General features: G+C 43.1%; 1 protein-coding gene across 5 annotated transcripts in view; it reads right to left on the bottom strand.

Annotated features, from left to right (window-relative positions):
* Positions 1-21656, bottom strand: part of LOC121276977 (ephrin type-A receptor 5-like) — a 373321-nt gene that overhangs the window by 42966 nt on the left and 308699 nt on the right. For 4 of the 5 annotated variants that reach the window (XM_041185740.1, XM_041185741.1, XM_041185743.1 and 1 more), the window contains 2 exons: positions 16792-16853; positions 8198-8407 (listed from right to left, as the gene is read on the bottom strand). In XM_041185740.1, the coding sequence (XP_041041674.1) occupies positions 8198-8407; positions 16792-16853 (272 nt within the window). Of the gene's footprint in view, positions 1-8197; positions 8408-16791; positions 16854-16936; positions 17061-21656 lie in introns of those variants that run through there. The other variant, XM_041185744.1, reaches the window with a different exon arrangement.

Raw genomic sequence — 21656 nt, 5'->3', positions numbered from 1 at the left:
AAAATCCTTTGTGTGCAAGAGGCTAGAATGGGAGGAATGTACAAATCTCGAAGGGTTGCTGAGCTGCAGGAGATTACAGAGATAGCAAGGAACAAGGTCATGGAGGGAACTGAAAACAAAGGTGATAATTTTAAAATCAAGGTGTTGCCAGACCATTGTCAGTTACCAAGCACAGTGGGTGGGTGAACAGGACTTGGCATGAGTAAGTTATGGGCAGAAGAGTTTGGGATGAGTTCAAATTTATGTCGTGTGGAAGATGGGAGTCTGGCCAGGAGAGCACTGGAACAGTCAAGTCTAGAGATAACAAAGGGATGGATGCAAATGAGCTGAGGCAGGGGTCGAGAAGGGGGACATTATGCAGATGGAAGTAGGCAGCCTTGGTAATGGAGAAGAAATTACCTGAAAGTTCATCTCAGAGTCAAATAGGATGCCAAGGTTGCAAATGATCTGGTTCAGCCTCAGACATTAAACTAAAGAGCTGGATAGAGTTGGTGGCTAGGGAATTTAGTTTGTGACAGCAACCGAAGAATATCAATGGTCTTCTAATCAGTGAGCAGAGGCTCCACTCCAACAAAATTATCCAGGAAATGAGCAAACAGCCATAATTCTGCGTGGGTGCCAGCCTGGATTCCATCTGTTCTGCTGATTTTCAGTCATGTTTAGTCTCCTTTTCTACCCTCATAATTACGGCCCCTTGTACAGCAGATCTGTAATGCTGCTGCTTCACCCAATTCTAATCTCTTTGGTTAACAGTGCTATGTGCCATATGCGAACAAATTAGGAAGGATTTCTTTTGGAAAATTTGGCAAGGCTGAGCTGCTGGCACTGGTGACTTGTCACCATGAGCCAGCTTAATTCCATTTTTGGAAATCAGTGATTAAGCTTTGGAACAGTGGGGATCATTTTCTGACTTCATGCTGGTGACAATAGTCACGATATACAGATAAAATGCTTCATTACGAATAAGTCTGAGTCAATGTGATCGATTTTCATTGACTTCCCCTAGAGGGCCATTTGAAAAGGGGCTGAATGCTGGGTGTCCAAAAATCTGTTTGTTCAAGGCCTTGATTGCTGGAATGGGTCAGAGCCTGTGCCATGCTCATTTTGACTAGTTCTACAAGTGATGGAACTGAAGAGGCCCAAAAATTTAAGAATCAAAATTATTTCTGTGGACCCAACAAAATTTCCACCTTCCCCCCACCGCCCAACCCACCCAAAATTTTGTTCACTGGCAGCTTTCCCTGTTTGATCTTGAGGTTTCAATCCAACAAGCTGCATTGAGATATCTGCTTGGTGCCTTGCACTCCCCTGCCAAATTTAATTAAGGCCTTACCCTTAAAATCACTGGGCCCTCTTCACCATTGGAAAGGAAGACTGGCCAGAATGCTGCATCAGCCAGTCACCCAAATGTCAAATCAACTCCAGTGTTTCACTTGACGTGAACAGTCATGAATTTATTATTGGATTGAGTTTGACAAGATATTCTAAATTGAAGAAGAAAAATTTTAACATTAAATCTGACAATGATCTAATGCAGACAAAAAAAATTCCTTTGGGATGACATTGTGCTAACAATGGGCTTTTATGCAATTGTGTCAATTTTCAACACATTGTGATTGCTAATTTCTTTTGTGTCTTCAATGTAAACGCAAACTTTTCTTTAATATCAAACTATTTATTTTTCCTCAAGACACTGCTTTGGATTAAGATTTCAGCAACAGGTAGTTATTTACACTAGTTGTAAGTTTGCTTTACTGATCTTTCAGTGTCATATGGTCTAGAAAAATCACCGACTTGCATCCTTCACTGAAATCTAAAGATAAGCCTGCAGACCCCTTGAACCAAAAAGAATGAATCCAGGAATGAGAAAAGGCCTTTCAATCCTTTCAGTTGACTCTGTTAAAATGAAGATCACTCAATCAGCCACAGCATGAACCAGTCTACTTTGTGATATTGACTCACTTTCTTACCTTTACACTTTCTTACCTCTATTCAAGAAGGGAGGAAGAGAGAAACCAGTCAGTCTAACCTCAGTGGTGGGGCAACTATTGGAAGCAATTCTGAGGGACAGAATTAATCTACACTTGGAGAGGCAGGGATTAATCAAGGACAGTCAGCATGGTTTTGTTAAGGGGAGGTCACGTCTGACCAACTTGATTAAATTTTTCAAAGAGGTGACCAGCTGCGTAGATGAGGGCATGCATTTACGTAGTCTACTTGGACTTCAGCAAGGCTTTTGATAAGGTCCCGCATGGGAGACTGATAACGAAGATAATAGCCCATGGGATCCAAGGAATTTGGCAAATTGGGTCCAGAATTGGCTGAGTGGCAGGAAGCAGATGGCGGTGGTTGAGGGGTGTTTTTGTGACTGGATGCCTGTGTCCAGTGGGGTTCCACAGGGATTGGTGTTGGGTCCCTTTCTGTTTGTAGGATATATAAATGATTTAGACTTGAAAGAAGGAGGGTTAATCAGTAAGGTCGCGGATGACACAAAAATTGGTGGGGTGGTAAATAGTGAGGAGGATAGCCTTAGATTACAGGAGGATATAGACGGGCTGGTCAGATGGGCTGATCAGTGGCAAATGGAACTTAATCTGGATAAGTGTGAGGTGATGCACTTGGGAAGGACAAACAAGGCACCGGAATACACAATGAACGGTAGGACCCTGGGAAGTACCGAGAATCAGAGGGACCTTGGTGTGCATGTCCACTGGTCCCTTAAGGTAGTGGGATAGGTAGATAAGGTGGTTAAGAAGGCATATGGGATACTTGTCTTTTTAGCTGAGGCATAGAATATAAGAGCAGGGAGGTTATGCTGGAACTGTATAAAATGCTGGTTAGGCCACAGCTAGAGTATTGCGCGCTGTTCTGGAATCAGCATTATAGGAAGGATGTGATTGTGCTAGAGAGAGTGCAGAGGAGATTTACCAGGAGGTTGCCTGGGCTGGAGAGTTTTAGTTAAAAGGGGAGATTGGATAGACTGGGGTTATTTTACCTGGAGCAGAGGAGATTGAGAGGGGACATGATTGAGGTGTATAAAATTATGAGGGGCATATATAGGGTAGACCGGGAGGAACTTTTTCACTTGGTGGAGAGATCAATAACCAGGGGGCATAGATTTAAGGTAAGGGGCAGGAGGTTTAAAGGGGATGTAAGGAAGAATTTTTTCACCCAGAGGGTGGTGGGAATCTGGAACTCTCTGCCTGAAAAGGTGGTAGAGGCAGAAACCCTCATAACATTTAAGAAGTATTTGGGTGTGCACTTGTGATGCCATGGCGTATAAGGCTATGGGCCTAGTGCTGGAAAATGGGATTAGAATAGTTAGGTACTTGCTCGACCGGTGCAGCCTCAATGGGCCGAAGGGCCTTTTTCTGTGTAGGTCTCTATGACTATGACACTTGGCCAAACCCAGCTCTAACAGATTATAAAGTAGGGAAAAGAGTTAATGCTTTAATGGAGCTGAACGCGTGGAGATGTGTGCAGGTACAACAATGCTCCTTGGGACTTCTGAAAGAAACAAGAAGGGATGCTTAACGTTTCTGGCACAGATTGTGGAGGTGTCCTTGGGAGTCCGATTGGTTTTGGTGGTTGAGCTTCATTTTAGTGACGCAGATGAGCTGCCAAAACGGAGTGCTCACCATTTGGGAAGGCAGGAATGCCAGAGCTACCACTCAAAGACAGCTTGCAGCTCTAAAGGGGAAGTGCATTTTCAAAGGTGGTCAACGGACAGTGGGTGAAGGAGGCAGTAGGCAGCATAACTTTGAGCAGGGCATCCCGATTTCCAATGCAGCTGTGGAGGTCCTCAGGAGGACAAGGAATAGGAAGCAGGTCCTTTTTCTTTCATACGGGCATTATGTAACCCAGCTGTTTACAAACAGCACTGGGGAGAAGTGGCTGGACAAGTTGGTGCCAGGAGAATAATTCATAGAATTATAGAATGGTTACAGCACAAAAGGAGAACATTCAGCCAGTCATGTCCATCCTGGCCCTCTGAAGATGCCATTCCCTTGCCTTTTCCCCGTAGCCCTGCAAAGTTTTTCTTGTAAGAGAATGATTGAGTTCCCTTTTGAAAGCTTCAATGTTTGTATGTATTTGACCCTGCCTCCACCACAATCTCAGGCAGTGCATTCCAGATCCTAACCACTCACTGTATGAAAAAGATTTTCCTCATATCACCATTGCTTTATTTGCCAACCAGTTTAAATCTGTACCCTCTGGTTCTCAATTCCTCCACCAATGGGAACAATTTCTCCCTATCTACTCTGTCCAATCATGGCTCATGGTTTTGAATACCTCTATGAAATCTAGGGCCTGACTGCAAATAGAAAGATATGTAATTAGACAATAAAGCAAACCTTAGAGCCGTTGCTAAGGTAAGAGACTCCACTTAGCTTTCTTCCTCCCTGCACCATACTTTGGAGTTAGCACATGCAACCTTTCACAGATCTCTCCTCTAATTACAAGACACTTCCTGCTTCTTTCTTTAATGTCCTCAACAACTTCTACTGCCATCACAATTAACTTGCCCATTTTGCTCATCTTTCCTGCTAAACTAGTTGACATATTTGCAGAACCCTTCAACAGGGCACACTTTAACCCACTGCGATCCTACTTGTAGAAGAAGCTGGCACAAAATCAAAGGGAAACCTCAAGAAACAGGTGGAGGTCCCACTCTATTCCAAACTCTGGCAGCAATGGAGGAATTGGTCATTGGTTAACTTCATTGGAGATGGTGAGGTTATTTAGTCATTTTCCTTTGCTTTTCTGTTTCCATTTAAATCTCTAGTTCACAGACATAGCATGGTAACCTGGTGCTTCATCACATTGCCACTTATCAACTAAGTGCTTATGCTCCCAAACATGCACCATCACCCAATTTTACCTTTCCAAGCATCAACATAGAAATGAACATTACGTGTGCTAATAACTAGTGAGTTAGAATGATCTGCATGAGTTGATTCTCAGAGCACAAAACATATACAACCCAGAAAACACCTCAATAAAGGCAAAATACTATGGATGCTGGAAATCTGAATCAAAAACAAAAAGTGCTGGAAAAACTCAGCAGGTCTGACAGCATCTGTGGAGAGGAAGACAGAGTTAACATTTCGAGTCCGTATGACTCTTCTTCAGAACTAAAGAGAAGTAAAAATGTGGTGAAATAAAAACTGTCTAAGGGGGCTGGGACAGATGAAGCTGGATAGAAGGCCAGTGATAGATGGAGGCAAAGGAGAGATTGCAAAGGATGTCATAAACAAAAGGTTGAAGGGGTGTTGATGGCGGTGGTACTGGCTAAAGGAGGTGCTAATGGTGACATTAAGGGTAGAAAGCAGAATGAGCAAGTGAGAGATGGCCCTGGTGGGGGTGGGTGGGGGGAGAGGACGGTGGTGGGAAAAAAGATCGAAATAGGCTAAAAGATGAGGATAAAACAATGAATGAAAATGGAAATAAATTAAAAAATTAATAATATTAAAAATAGGTGGGAAAATATATATATAAAAATTGAAAAATAAATATTTGAAAAAAGGGAATCAAAAAGGGGTGAAGAGCACAGCTTTGGGCCTTACTTTGTTGACAAGGCCAGCGGTGCAAGCTTTCGGGGCACAGCCTTTAGGTGAAAAATGTGATTTGTGCATCAATTTATGACATATTAGTCTGTCTACCAGGGAACTACCACAACATATTGGAAAGTATGCAAGGGTCCATTACCAACTTGTGTGGCATTCACACTCTGCCATCAACTTGAGAGTATGCAACCACCTCAACAGACACTAAAGCTGGAATACTTGTATCTGTGGCACCAGTTGTTGCATATCTAAAGGATGTTCATATTGGGGTCATACAGACTTTTGACTCTATTAGCTCAGAATGGCTCACAGCTTTAATTGGATCACAAATAGCCTACAGCCGGCTCTCCTGTTGATCCTGAGCATTAACCCTCAGACTGACAGCAATTGTGCAATGAATAAAATGCATTGCCTATCTCTCAAGATAAAAAGCCCTTGCAAGCCGAATAACCAATGCTTAACCTGGTGCCAAAGAAAGCTAGTGCAGCTAATCTCCCAACAGCCATCAAGTTACTGTAGCTCGGTTCTTCCAGGCCCAATCTTAAGACTTGACCACAAACATCTCAGGAGCCCCTGAAAGTGTCACATGAGCCTTCCTCCTCTCTCACTGAAGCCACTGTTAGCTGCAAGGAAATAGCCAGAAATGTTCCCCTGTTGAATAAGGTGTACTGCCAGGCATCCCTTGAGGTTACAACAACTACAGGCACATTAATCATCTCTGAAGCCAAAAAAATGCAGTAAACTATCAGCAAAATGTCTCCCATCTCTTCCCTGATAACGTTGATTGACCCCATATTTACATACATTCACAAAGCCCTTTTATTTAGCATTGCACTACTCGGTTTTTGTACAGCTGGCATTTTAATTCCAATAAATTGGTTTAGGGGTGTTCTTTTTAATAAAGATTCCTTAGGACAAGTAAATCCCTGGTTAACTGAGAAAATGAATGAGAGATATTGTAGCAGCCACTTGTGATATTTGTATAGAAGCAACAAAGCTTTAAAGGATGCAGAAACTTTAAAGTTTTGAGATAGTGTAGAATGTTGGCATATACAGCAGCGCAGTGTAGTCCCAGGCTGGATGTCTGCAGAATGGAAATGTTACTTGGTCACATTCACATATGAACAAATATCAGCTCATGCGGAATTACGCTTCTACAGGAGATGGGGATAGAAATAAAATCCAGAACAAATTCTATCTGAGCCTGCAAAGGTTTAATTGTGGCTTGGTTTGATTGAACAGCCGAAGTGCATTGTTATTGAGATAATGTCAGTTCGCCTCTGTAGAGAAGAAACTGAAGGGCTGGATCAAACGTGTATACATATTTATACCCTGTCAATTCTGATGAGTTCTACAATTAGTTGATTTGTTGCCACAGCCTTTAAGTAAAATTCTGAAGGACCCGGATGCTAATCCATAAATAATTTCTCATGGGCAAATTAGATATGTGCTTTTATGTTCCTGCTACCTTACATGCTCCGTAAGCGTCAGCTCATCCAAAACTCAGCTGTTTATATCCTCACTCACACCAAATCCTGCTCATCCATTACACTTATGCTCGGGCTCTTGGCCAGCCCAACAACATTTCAGTTTAAAATGATCATCCTTAGGTTCAAATGCGATCATGGCTTTGCCCCACCCTATCTCTTTAAATTCCTCAAGCTCTACAATCCTCCAAGATCTCTACAGTTCTCCAAGTCTGGCCTCTTGTGGGTTCCCCATTTTAATCGCTCTGCCACTGCTTGTGAAGTCTTCAACTGCCTAGGCCCAATATGCTGGAATTTCCTCTCTAAATCTCTCTGCTCTCTAGCTGGCCCCTTCTCCATTAAGTCATTTCTTAAAATCTATTCCTTTAACCAAGCTTTTGGTCACCTGGCCTAATTTCTGTTTATGTGGCCCAATGTCAAATTTTTGCTCAATAATTTTACGTGAAGTGCCTTAAAAAAATTACTACAGACCACAATATAAATGCAAGTTGTTGTCTTTGCATATGTCAAATTTTAATTTTCTCCAATTCTCAACCAGCATTATATTGTAAAACATGGGAAGTTTTAATTGCATAAACTATTGACCACCAAAGACTAATGGTAACTTTATCCTTCTATTATTGTCACTAGGCCAAAATCTTGGAACTCCTTCCCTTACAGCACTGTGGGAGTATCTTTACCACATGGACTGCAGTGTTTCAAGAAGATGGTCCACCACCAATTTTTCAAGAGGAATTATGGGTGCGCATTAAGTGCTGGTCTTGCTAATGATGCCCAAATGCAGGGAATGAATAAAGGAGAACTGAAGCTAGTAACCTTGTGTTCATATTAGGAATAAATAAATTGCTGCAGGTGCACCTTAATCCAAAAAATATCAACAAGGAGTACAAGCAGCAAAGCCCTAAACATTTTCTTTCCTGCCCAAACCGCCAGATAGTCTTAATGTCTGGAATTCATTTTTTGTGTGGGGAAAGCTCTGATTTGCCTATTGATATACCACTCTAATTTTCCAAAAACTTTTATGATGTAAGTCACACCTAAGGTCTGACACATCTACCCTTTATATTGTTGCAACCTGTGTTGTATTCCTTATTATTCAAACTACAAACAAAGACAACACAGACCAAATATAGTTTCACATACCCTTGTCGTATAAGCAGCTTCTGGGTCATCTTCAAGTACCCGGGAAAGGCCAAAATCAGAAACCTTACTGACCAGGTTACTGTTGACTAAGATGTTTCGAGCAGCCAGATCTCGGTGGACATAACCCATGTCTGAAAGATACCTCATTCCAGAGGCAATTCCTCTCAGCATTCCCACTAGCTGGATTACTGTAAATTGGCCATCATTTTTCTAAAGGAGAGTTAAAGAATTGATCATTTGGTATCTTTATTATTAAATAGTATTTTCAAAAAAGAACGAGCAAAAGCTTGACTGAATTGTATTTTGGTTCTAGAAACATTGAGATGTGCCTTCAAAGAAAGAGGTCCATTTTAAATTAGGTAATGTCTCTGTTAAAATATTAAACAAAGCACCACCTTACAGACATGTTACACTTTCATTTGTTAACGTCACCTAAATTATTAAGACTAGAGGTGCGCCTGCAGAACCTGGTTGTCTGCATGTCCTTTTAGTCATGGGATATTGTGAACTGTGGGGAGTAGGAACAGCTTCCTGGAAGAAACTAAATAGAGTTTAGGCAAAATTAGGTAACATTTTAAAGAACAGAATGAAATAGGTCTGGTCAATTTACAAATCAGTGCTGTGCTTTTCCAGTCTGGTCAGAAAGTACAAACACACATCAAAAGACATTTGCCTTTAAAGTATAAAAATCCTTGTGTCAAAATAAACAAGACTTCATAAATTTTTGAGGCATTAAATTCAAAGCCAGCTAACCACTAAAGAACATTGTACAGGCTTATTCATGTTTCTGCCACCTGCTTGATTTTGCACTGATAGAGATTAAATGGGATGAGAGACAACTTCAAGTCGCCAATAATATCACTTCAACCAATTAACATTACAGTTTATATTATATATATAATATAAATAAATATATATATATATATACACACACACAGTCCCATTATCAGTTGCAGTTTCCTCACTTATGGGGACAGGATTTCAGCTATGTGTATTCCCAACAAGTCTGGATGTCTCCACTTCCTGCTGGCAGGAAACAGGACACTGAGTGTAAAATTCCCACCAACAATGAATTTAGCTGTTTAAATATACATGCATACAAATCTGGAAAACTAGCAAAAGCCCCAAAGTGCTTCAAGAGAGTTAGCAGAGTTCCCAATAAACAGATACCAGAAGAAGAGCCCTGATATAATAACCACATGAAAACATGTAATTTATCCAGACTTTGTAATTTCAGTGTAGGCATGCATAATATAACTTCATCTTGGACAGAAAAAGCACAATGATATGAAAGCCTGAAAGAGCAAATCCAAATGTTGAAAGCATAAAATTAGCGGAGCATTTCTTGGGAGTTGGGGGGCGGGGGGTGATGGGGGGGTAGGGGGTGGTGTGGCGGAGGGGGCTCTGGGGATGGGATCCTCTGGAGAAATTAGCATTTTAAGTATTTTTCTCCTTCACAATGAATAGATTTTCAATCTAAAGAAAGGAAAAACAAAGTAACATTTGGATTTTCAGCAGGTCAATCAGACTGAAAAATTGCCTCAATAGTAGTTCTCCCAGTTCTAATCTCCCCTCTGCCTCAGCTCAGAGACACTTGCCGGGATTTTCCATGCCTGCCGGTGGCAGAAATATTCGATGGTGTCAGCGGACAATATGGCGCGTTTGGTTTCACGATGGTGTGAAATCAGTTTGCAGTCATTCGCTCAGCACACCCATGACAGGCTGTGTTTCCCACCATCGGACGTCGGGAACCTCATTGTAATACATCTGCATATCATTGTTAGGCCTGTCCACTGGAATCGTTTTCCCCCCCCACCCCGTCGCCCAACTGGATCGTCCACCCACGTCGGCGGGAAAACACTCTGACATGCTTCACAGCAGCCTATAAAAGGCGTGCACTTGGCGGGCTGCATTTTGAGGGGAACTCGGAGGTGAGTACCCAGTAACATTGCGCAGCGCTTGCCTGGGTCGCCTGTTGGACTTCAAGTTTGAGGCGTGTTGTGGGGGCGGAGGCAAGGGCAGCCCTGCAGTTGAATATAGCGCTCAAGCATTGGGATGGGTTGTAGAGGGGGTGTTGGAAACGGCCACGCATTAGGGACACCTTATATAAAGTGACTATTCCTTTATAACTGAGACAGTTCAGGCGCAGCCACATTGATATGACTGGAGGCAGGCTTCTAGCTTAACTGCTCATTCAAGCAACACAGAGGCATCAAAGTGCCACCAAATGCTCCAGAGCTTTTCACCCCTCAAGCAAAGATTGTAAACTAATGAGCATTTTAGTGGACTTCAGAACAGTTGGACGACTGCACCCATTATACAATCTCCTTGCTAAAGTTGGCCATGCAGGAGTTGCTGCTGGAGGCACTCACAGTCCCCTGCAATGTCAGCATCCTGGTTTGGACCAGTTTCCCCAAAGCTAACAGTGCAGCCTTGCAGTGTGTGTTAGGAGAATGCCTGCGCCTGAGCTGAGAGCACAGTATGCAGTCCAATGGGCAAAGCTGCTAGCAATCTGTTGGTTGGAGTGGGGCAGAGGTGGGTGGGGTTTCGGGCAGCCATGCAGTGCGCTAACTCTGGCTGTCCAAGTGGTGGCCAGCACTCTCCACGGTGGGTTAAGGGCCCTTCACACTTAACCAGGACAGGTTCTTAGTACTAAAGATAAAAACAAAAAACTGCGGATGCTGGAAATCCAAAAGAAAAACAGAATTACCTGGAAAAACTCAGCAGGTCTGGCAGCATCTGCGGAGAAGAAAAGAGTTGACTTTTCGAGTCCTCATGACCCAGGTTCTTAGTACACCCATGCTAACCCATGTGTCTCTCTCTTTCATCCTGCAGGAGGAGTACATCAGGAGCATGGAGCCTGGTGAACTAGCTGTACGTCTTGTGGTGCACAGAGAGGGAAGATGATGGAGGAGAGATAGACTGAAGCATCTAGCTGCACAGAGGGAGGAGCAGTACCCTCAGGAAAAAGGTGCAGCTGGGGCTCCCGCACATGCTGCTGAAGAGCCACAGTGTGCAATTGCTGGTCGGCGCTTAGCGACACCCAGTGTCTATGGACTCCGCCTTTCATTCCTGCAGATAACCGAGAACCAGTGTCACCGAAGACTGCGCGTGTCTAGGGAACTGATCGGTTACATTTACCAGCTACTGCAGGATTTGGAGCCACAGGAACATAGAGGGCATCCATTGTCAGTGGCCGTGAAAGTGATCACAGTGCTCAATTTCTACACCAGTGGCTCCTTTCAGGGCTCCACAGGTGACCTCTGTGGGATCTCACATTCTTCCACCCACAAAAGCATCTATGAGGTCACGGATGCCACCTTCACGAGGACACACGACTTTGTGCATTTCGCCCGGGACCAGGACAGCCAGGGTGTAGGAGCGACTGGATTTGTCCAGATCTCGGGTTTCCCACAGATGCAGTGTGTCATCGATTGAACTCGCTCAGATCTCTATCACAACACATGGTCAACTACATCAACCGCAATTCATTAAACGTGCAGCTGGTGTGAGATTACCAGAAACACATCCTGCTGGTGTGCGCACGGTTTCCAGGGAGTGTGCATGACTCCTAAATCCTCAATTCATCACAGATCTCTGACATATTCCAGGGTCTGCAGAAGCTGCAGGGTTGGCTCCTCGGGGCCAAGGGCTACCCGCAGAGGCCGTGGCTGATGACACCCATGCGACGGCCTCAGACTGCAGCAGAGCGACGGTATAATGAGGCTCTAGCTGCAACTCGCAACTTGGTGCAGCAGACCATTGGGAAGCTGAGGATGAGGCTCTGATGCCTGGACCGGTCTGGCAGAGTCCTACAATACAGTCTGCAGAGGGTGTCACGCATCATCATCGTTTGCTGTACCTTTTACATCCTGGTGCTGCAACGGGGACAGGAGCTGGCTGAAGAGGCTGTGGTGGAGCTGGAGGTCCCCTCGGATGAGAAGAACGCCAATGGGATGAGGAGGTCCTTGAAGGCAGGGATGAGGCCTGCACACTGGCTGGACGAGACAGGCATGCTCAGGAGGCCGTCATAGCTGCTAGATTTGTGGAGAATGATGATGATATGCAGCGAGGTGACCCCATACATGCTCACATTGCATCTGTGAATGTTTGACTCCAGTATGGCTTATGGCAGTGCGAGTACCCTCTGTGATAATGCTCCTGTCATGGAGATGCAGCCCTAATAGTCACTCAATTGCAGGAGGATGATGATGACATGAAGTGAGGATACTTCATAGATCTTCACATAGCCTCTGCGAATGTCTGAATCTTGTCTGGCCAAGGGCAGCTCACTTATGCTCTGTGATCAGGGTCATATCATGGAATCGCAGCCATGAAACTTTAGAAGCACATGACTCTTTGTCTCCCTTGAGCACCTGACCCCATCAGGAGCAGAGCATCACTGGTCACAGATGCTGGTGTGATAGGGGCCAGCCCCACATTAAAGGTGCTGCGAGCATGTCGAGAGAATGAGAGAACTCTGTGGCGCCAGCCCACGACATTCTGGCAGCAACGACAAGCACCGCCAATGTACAGACATCAGTAATGTGTCCTGGAGCGTGAGGCCAGACAATCGCTTTGGTCTGAAGGCTGCACAGAACACAGGGAAGAGGCCCTGGACTGAGACACCTGCCTTTATCTTGTGCAGAAAAGTTTCACATCTGAGTGACAAGGACACTGTTCATCAGAACATGGAACCATAGGCAGGGAGGCATCGTTGGGAGTTTATTGACAATAGTGAACAGCATGTACAAGTGATTAACACCTGTGCCCAGTCTGTGCAACTACATCTGAACCTACCTAACCCTGCCACTACATCTTGGTGCTCCCCCAACATCCACAGTGGAGGTGGAGGCAGCCTACTGACTGTTATGCCCTGTCAGTGATGACCTTGGCAGCTGTCCTCTGGGAGGCCGAGACCTGGAGGTCCCCGGCCTACTTTTGGGGTCCTGCTGTTTGGCAGTGGCACCCTCCTCAGCCTGTGGAGCTGGAGCTGCTCAGGTCACATGAACAGGGGATTCAGATGGTCCGGACACTCCCAGAGTCACCTGGATGGATGGCCCTGTGGGGTACACCTGCTGATCCTCCTCCCAGTGGGTGCCCAAAGGCCCCAGGCTGACTCCTTGAGGGGAAAGGGTAGCTGGAGTGAGATTGGGCTGCCCCGCACCCCTCTCAGGTACACACTGTTGGAAGCCAACCAGGGCATTAATGATGGATTTGAGCCCATGCAGCAGTGCAGGAGCGACGTCCTGGACCAAGGTCTCAATGCATTGGCATGCCGGCACTATCACCTCAGCCTGAAGGCAGACAGACTCCTCCATTGTGCCTTGCAATCTGAGGAGTGCAGCGGCCATCCCTTCCTGATGTTCCCGAGCTTGCCTTTGCAGCTCCAGCAACTGAGACACGATTGAGTCCAGAGGCTCATCATCTAACTCAGATTCAGCAAAAATCTGGCCTCCAGCAGTCCTCTGAGTGCCAGACACCTGGGAAGTCCCTGCTGCTGTCTGGTGATGTGCTCACCAGATTGTGATCCCAAGGCTATTCTACAGTTAGGTCCCACTGAGGTGTGTGTCTCTGCACTGGTGGAGGGTGTGGCTGAGCGCTGTGATGGGGCTTTAGGGAGGGTACCTTCATATTCCTCTTCAGAGGTTTCTTTGGGGCTTGATTGGAGGCCCTGGGTCATGGACTCTGTCGGCTGTTTCCCAGATGTGCCTGCGGAAGCAAGGGGAGATAATTAGTGCATGGCAGTGGCCTGTGAAGCAGGACACATCACTCACAGCATGGTTGTCTGATGGATGTTGCGCTGCTGGATCCTCACATGGTAGAGCACCACAGACCTCACTGCCTGCACAGGACCAGTCTAGATCACCGCCGGACAGTTGGATGGCTCTGTTTTCAAAGTTCATGGGGACCTTGACTTCGGGAATTCCACCACCTGTCTGCGACCCCTCCCTCTTGTTGTGTGCCAGCTTGTCCTGCATGAATAGGCATGGACAGAGTGTAAGAAGGACGCCTGCCAGGCCAGATGATAAGTATACTTGGCAAATGTGGGTGGTGAGTAATCCCATGTACAGGATGAGGGCAATGAAGTTATGTGTCTGAGAGTGAGTGGCGCTGTCCCTTGAACTGGCAATGAGTGAGATCCCTGTGAATGTGTGATGGGTTTGAGTGTGCGAGAGTTGAGAGTGTGAGAAGAGTGACTTACCCTGGCAGAATGGAGATCATCATCCATCCTCTTGCAGCACTGGTTGGCTGTCCTCTTTTGAAGGGTGTTGGCGGTGGCCACGGACGCCATTGCCTCCCAAGCCAGATTGATCACACTGCTGCCCATCCTGTGGCCAGAGCGGGGGTCCACAGCATCCAAAAGGTGTTCCAGTGACCAGTCGCTAAACCTGGGGTCTGCAGTCCTTTTGCCTTTCGTGGACATCTTCCTTGCAGCAGTTGTGGGCTGGAAGCACTGAGATGTGTGCATATGGCTAGACTTTAAATATGGCATCTGGTATGCTGCAGCAGCATGGTGATGGTGTGGCAGAAAAATGGGAGCCCACCTACCATGGAAACAGTGTGTTTCCCATAAGTAATGCAATGGATTTTGGACAATACAACGTGAAAACCCAAAATGTAATTTTTCCTGCCTGCTACTGCACTTAGTGAAAACAGGGGCGATTCTGCCCACTGAACCCCATCCAATTCACACTCTCCAGAGGCACTCAGTCCTCCTCCAATCCTTGCATTTCATATCAGCTCTTCTCCAGATCCTTGCATGTCAACCTAGCATCCTTCTTCCTCAATTCAAACTGGCATTCTTCTCAATCAAGTTCATACTTATTGGGCAGAATCTTCAGCTTGGCGAGGAAAGGGCGGTGCCCGCTTGCCAAGGTGTAAAATGACGCATGGTGACGTTGGATGTGCATCCCGACATCACCGCATGTCATTTAGATTTTCAGTTCGGCGGGCACACAGCCAACTTGGCTGCGTGCCCGCCAAACTGTCAAAGGCCTGTTAAGGCCATTTAAAAAGCCAATAAAGCAATTAGCTGAGCCGCCTGTCCAACCTTACGGTTGGCGGGCAGGCGAAGAGCCCAGGGGGCCTTTGTGTTTTTCATGGAACCTCATCCACAGGTTTACGAACGTTTTTAAAGTGTTTGAAAAATGTTTAATAAAATTAATGGACATGTCCCAGCTCATGTGACAGTTTCACAAGAGGAGACAGGCCCTTAATTTTTTTTAACCTTTATTCAATGTTTCATAAGTGAGAGTAATCTCTCTGAGGCACCTCTGTGCTTCAGGGAGATTTCTGCGCTCTTTCGTATGCATGCGCGAAAGAGCGCGGTCCCCGACTCAGGCAACCCCACCACCCACACGGGGTGCTCAGTGCTTCTGGGTGCACGTCACGTTGGGTGGGCCTTAATCGGCCCACCCATGTAAATGGCGACGCCCAGCTGATCGGGGGCACCGACTGGCTGCGGGCCCACCTGCGCCTGCCCCCGCACAACCCCCCTGAAGGGGAGAAAATTCTCCCCATTATCTATCCTTTCCATTGAAGCTGGCACTCTCCTTTCATTTTTATTCACATTGCAGTTAAAGGTCAACCACTGTCATGTAGGCCAGACAAGGAAGACGGAGGATGTCTCCTTTGCCTCTTTTTGTGACATCTTTACCAAAGGGGGGGTCTGCCTTACTTTCCAGCAGAATTTCCAAAAATCATAAAAAGTGCAGTGATCTGCTTTGAATTCCTCTTAATTGCCACATTTCATCTCTGACTGTTAATGTGATGCACTATCCCGCCCTGCCCTTCTCAACCTTGCTGCAGATTCTGACACAGTCGACCACACTATCCATCCTCAACACCTCCCCTTCATTGTCCATTTTAGTGGGACTACCCTCGCATGGTTCCAGTCTTACCTATCCAATCACAGCCAGAGCATCTCCAAACAATACCTTTGGGCTGGTGTTGCAGAGTCTTGCTCATGGTTAAGGCATTGATTTGGAATGGATGGAAATTTATGGGATGCTTGTGATTTTCCAATATGCATTAGTGAGCATTCCTCTTCCAGTGCACACGTGACATCATCAACTAGTCTTGCTTTTAAGATTTGATTTAAAATAATTAGTTTTCCAATTAGTGGCTCCGTTTCATTCAACATCATGAATTATCTTAATAAAAATAGGAGCCGTTTTCATATACCTTGCATCAGTGATCCAATTTTTTTTTCACACTCTGTAGTCTGTTGGTGCAATTTAAATATACATGTTAATACTGGGATACAAGTAACAAAACAGCATCCGCTATGAGGAGGTTCACGCTAGGAGGGCAGAATGGACAACTAGGCACAGAGATTAATGTGGCGAGCCCAATGTTCAGGAGCAGAAAAGTGGGAAAGCTGTGAATTGGGTGTGCTGACCACAAGGCTGCACATTAGGAACACTAACTCATAAAATGAAAACCACTGCATAGATTTTTAAAATTTAGAACTATTTAGATGTTATGAGAATATATCATTTTCTCTCCATTAATAATTCATAAGGAAACAATTAAACCATTAAATTGTCAATTGATCAATTACTTAATTTCTGAAATGTGAAAAAACTCACCTTTAAAAATGTATCAAGAGAGCCATTCTCCATATATTCAGTCACTATCATTACTGGTTTACCTTAAAATATATATAAAAAATTAAAATTACTACAGAAACATTCGGTAAATAGAAAATGTGGTTGTAGGAGCAAATGCTGAGAAATTTTCAGCAGGTAGCCAATGATTTTCCATCTGTGAACTTGAACTGATGGCAAACTACAGTTTCACAAGATTCGCTCCCTCTGAATGGTGCTTCCCACTGGGAATGTCAGATCACAAATCAGCCCTATAATTTCATACAAAATAATGGCATCATAATATGAGTAACGCAACCAAGCTCATCAATAAAAAATCATGTTATTGCTTGTTTTTTTTAAGTCCATCAGCTTATTCCAATTATTCCATTGGTTTGTTAGTAGTTTGCATCAAATCAGCAAATGTTTGTGAACTTAAGGACTGTATTGTTTTCCTTAATTTACTTTTAGTGATATAATTGACAGCATTCACCCTTTCTGCTCTCACTTTCTTTATTTGCTAAAGTTAGCGAAAGGAGGCAAATAAGCACTTTAGGAAGTGAATGTTCCTTTCCCCAGGTTATCTGAGAATTGATTTATATGAATGGTTTACAGAGTCTAACTTCATTACAGAATTAACATTCAGGTCAATGAGCATGCAGTAGCCCAGTGGTTATGGCACTGGACTAGCAACTCTGATATCATGATTTCTTAATGCCACAATGACAAGTGTAATTTAATTCATAAATTGGGGAAGGGCACTAGAAAATGCCCATGCAGTTTGTTGGAAAAACCCAAATGGCTTATTAATGTTCTTCAGGGAAGGGAATCTGCTCCACTTACACAGTTTACCTACATGTGACTGAAATTCAACACTACGTGATTCACCTTTAATGCTCTCAACCCCCAAAAGATGAGCAATATGAACATACCAGCAATAAAAATAATGGCAGATTTACATTTGAATTAGTGCTTTTGGTGAGTGGCCTTTGTACTTAGGTCACTGATTCAGTATATCTACCTGTATATTTCATTATTAAAACAATACCATTCATGTTCCTAGTAAATGAAAAATTAATTTGTCCAAGCCAATTATTTTCCCAGTTTAATGAGGCAAATATAAAGTATATACTACTAAATTCCCTTATGGAATTTCATATTGTCTAAATGTAGCCTTCAGGTGAAGCAGAATTATAGGATTGGGGATAATTGGACTTGGGACAGTAATTTAGTTGGCATTCTGAAGTCATATGCTCTGTCATTATTTTTACATTTTTGATAATTAAATAGCAAAATGTATGACGAGTTAGGAGACTGAGAAAAATAGATGGTTGGAACATAAGAGCTTCTCTGTACTACAGGGTCAGGAGCTAGGAGATGTAAGACTGAGACAATGCATTGCTATTACTGGTGGGAGAGTGTAATTACAGTATGACATGTTTATATAGATAGCTCTTATTATAAATATTGATGTAACAATTTCTAATGATAAAGTTTCACAGGAAGTGTGCACAAACATATGAACATATAATGGATTAGTTTGTAGACAATTACTTTAGTAAAACAATTTAGCTAGCGAGATCTACTTAATAAATATATATATATCTATTTGCATGTCTCTGTTCCTCTCCTCTTTTATACCTCTGTGACCACAGCTATCTCAAGTTTGTAGTAGAAAATCTATTCACAGCACAGTGGTGACAAGTTTATTGTACGAAGAGAAGATGGGTTATTTCAAACTATCAGCATTATGACACAATGTCAGTAGTGTCAAAGACTTAAGAAACTTGATTGGGAATGAGGTGCTGTCCCAGGAAGCAAAACAGATGTCACTATAACTGTACATTAATAGATAATCAATTGGTTGGAATTATATTTCTGTCTTGCACAGCATTGTAGCTCAGTTTGTTTGAATAGGCTTCAAAATGAATATATTGGTTCATTACAAAAAATAAATTGAGAGTGTGATATATGATAAAACAACATTGAATGCCAATAGAATAGAATATTCTGCTTTTATATTTTTAAAAAATGCAGCTTAGGTTACATGTATGTTGCATTAAAACAAGTTATTTAAGGTAATTAATTTTCCAAAAAATATGTAGATGAAAACTCACGTCAACTGTACTTTTGTGTTTATTAAACCACAGATAACAGAGTATGATTGAAGTGATGAACAGAGAGCTGTTATCCTGAACATTCAACATTTAGCATAGCCATTTATTTATGAACTAGACATCTAAAGTTTTGTATTTTTTATATGCTAATATGTTTCATGACATGTCAATAATTTGGCTCCATTCTCTTTGGATCAAGCTATTAATAAATCTACCTTTTTGAATAAATATACTAAGTAATAAATATATCACTGTAACATTATTTTATATGTATACAAAACTGGGAATATAAGAAGCAAAGCTTAGCATTGTCTTTCTGAGATCATTCAAACTATCTATTTGATAGTAGGACTGTGTCAGGTTCAGTGTAGCGGTGTTGTTTGAAAAAAGCGACACTGTGGTCTGATTTTTTGTAAAGTCGCAAGGGCTCCACACCTTAAGCAAAATGGTGCTGGGACATAGAACCTGGATGTCCTGACCCCAATCATTTTCACCAGGGTGGTGGGGGTGGGGGGGTCATAGAAACGGGAACGGGACATATTTTGGCTATCTGCAGTTCACATAGGCAACGGCACATCTAAAAATGTAGCTGCCTTTAAACAGAAGCAATTTTGGTCATCAAAGTTTCAGAATCATGACTTATGGGCTTTAGACATTTGAGGAAAAAGTCTGAACCTTTCAGAGTCCTTTGGAGACATAAGGCGCCCTTTTGGAGAGATCAGGTACCCTTTTGAAAAGGTCAGATGCCCCTTTGGGTTTATTAAGAGTAGACATGAATGTGCACATAAAGTGGATAAGCAGTGTGGAACTAGCAAGATGACAAGAAATTTGAAGCTCCTGCCCTTTAAGTTTTGAGAAAAAAAAGCCATCCTATAGTTGAAAATATTCTGTGCATACAATTTCACTCAATGTTTGCCTCTGAGTGTATTTTTTTTTCTTGATTGCTTCCACAACCTATCATTATCGCAGTAGGGGCCTGCAAGTTAATTCCTTGATTGACAGCTCCAAGTGGCTACAAAGAGAGCTAGCAGTCTTTGATGTGAAACTATGAATACAAATGTTTGTTTTTCTCAGGGATTGAGTATTTGATGATAATGTTTGTTTTATAAGGGATTAAGTACTTGAAGGGGATTAAATGTATTAAACAAAGTTTTATCAATGAGGGTGTTTTAATTTAAGTTTTGTGACATCTATAATAGATTCTTAGAACCTTACTTCATCTCACCATGGCTACTGAGGCCTACCTATGGTTGATACTGGGTGAGTTGACATGGAGTGTGTAAGGGCAAAGGGTGTTGGTTGGGTTGCATAGGTTGGCACTAAGTTGGCATGGGGCTATAAAGGGCCATCAGGGTGCATGGGGTTGGTGGGTTGGAATGAAGTTGGTACAGAGGGTATGGGGGCCATGGAGGGTGGGTAGAGGGGCATTTGTTGACATGGAGGAATGCGGGGCCAAGGGACGTGTGTAGATGGGCATAGGTTGGCACAGAGGGTATGAGAGGCCTTGGGGAGTGTTTCGGTGCTGAGAGAGCCTGAGGGGTGAGGGCTATTTTTGGTTGTACTCCTTTTTTTACAACTGGAGTTCCAGGGCACCAGGGTAGGCCTTTTAACCAGGCGGATTTGGCAGCTGACTGCCCCTCTGTGGCTGCCTCTGAAATCTTTCCAGGGGTGGCGGGCCAAGCTCTAGTTGGCAACCACACCCCCATCCCTGGAGTGAAAATCCAACTATTCGGAGCACTTTCTCCTGAGTCAGGTTTGTGCAGATGGTAAATTTCTCAACTCTACATTCCCAACTCAGGACCAAAAATCAGCTCAAACTCTTTCTTTTTCAATCATGCACAATTGTAATGTCTAAAGACTGTGAGTCAACGTTCAGATACAAACAAACAATGAGCCTGTTAAAAAAAAATGAGTAATCGGTCACTGAGGTGTCTTCATCAGTTAATAAAATGCATGTTGCTGTAGCTATTAACACAGGAAGTCAACCAGATTTTATTTTTTACAACTGCAACAATGTGTACATTATTCATAAACACCTTAGAATTCAAAAGTATTTCTTCAAAACTTAATGTAATTTTCCACATTCCTGTGTTGTTGTTTTACTGTATCTGTTTTAAGGAAACATTCTCCAATGGTTTCATTTTTCCAAAATGCTTTACAAGCAATTAATGATTAGTAACATTGAAATGAGAAAACATAGAATGTATTAATGTAAAATTACAAATTAGCTGATTAATGTTTGACAAAGTTAGTAGCACAAATATTGCTTTAGTAATGTATATAATTAGTACCTCACAGCATATTATTGTGAATAATGTATGTATATAGTGTGGGTGTTCAGTAATGCTTGTTAGCACAGGTTATTGGTGAAGAACAGTATAAGGACAACAATTGTAATATTGCAAATGCAATTGAAAACATATGCTGGAAAATGGTGTTGCACTGAATTACAAAACTGTTTATGTCTCTGGACTAAGAAGCAAACATAATAGAGTGATCACTTAACTATTTAGTACCATTGGAAGTTTAATAACATTATTCAGTGTGAAATCTATAAGCAAATATTCTGTTGTCAGCCTTGACATGTTATGGACAGCTGTGCTTGTTTCATGTGGAGAATGTTCTGACACTGGGCTATCTGAATGGAAATTCATTTTTACTAATTGACTAAAAGAAAGCAACATACATTAATAGCTGAGACCCACAAAATATACCAATACATTTGAAAGATTGTCTGAACTTGAGGTTTAT

Source organism: Carcharodon carcharias, chromosome 4 (genome assembly GCF_017639515.1).
Source record: "Carcharodon carcharias isolate sCarCar2 chromosome 4, sCarCar2.pri, whole genome shotgun sequence".
Classification (NCBI taxonomy): Eukaryota; Metazoa; Chordata; class Chondrichthyes; order Lamniformes; family Lamnidae; genus Carcharodon; species Carcharodon carcharias.
Note: the sequence above shows the minus strand (reverse complement) of the source record. Positions and strands in the feature narration are given on the sequence as shown.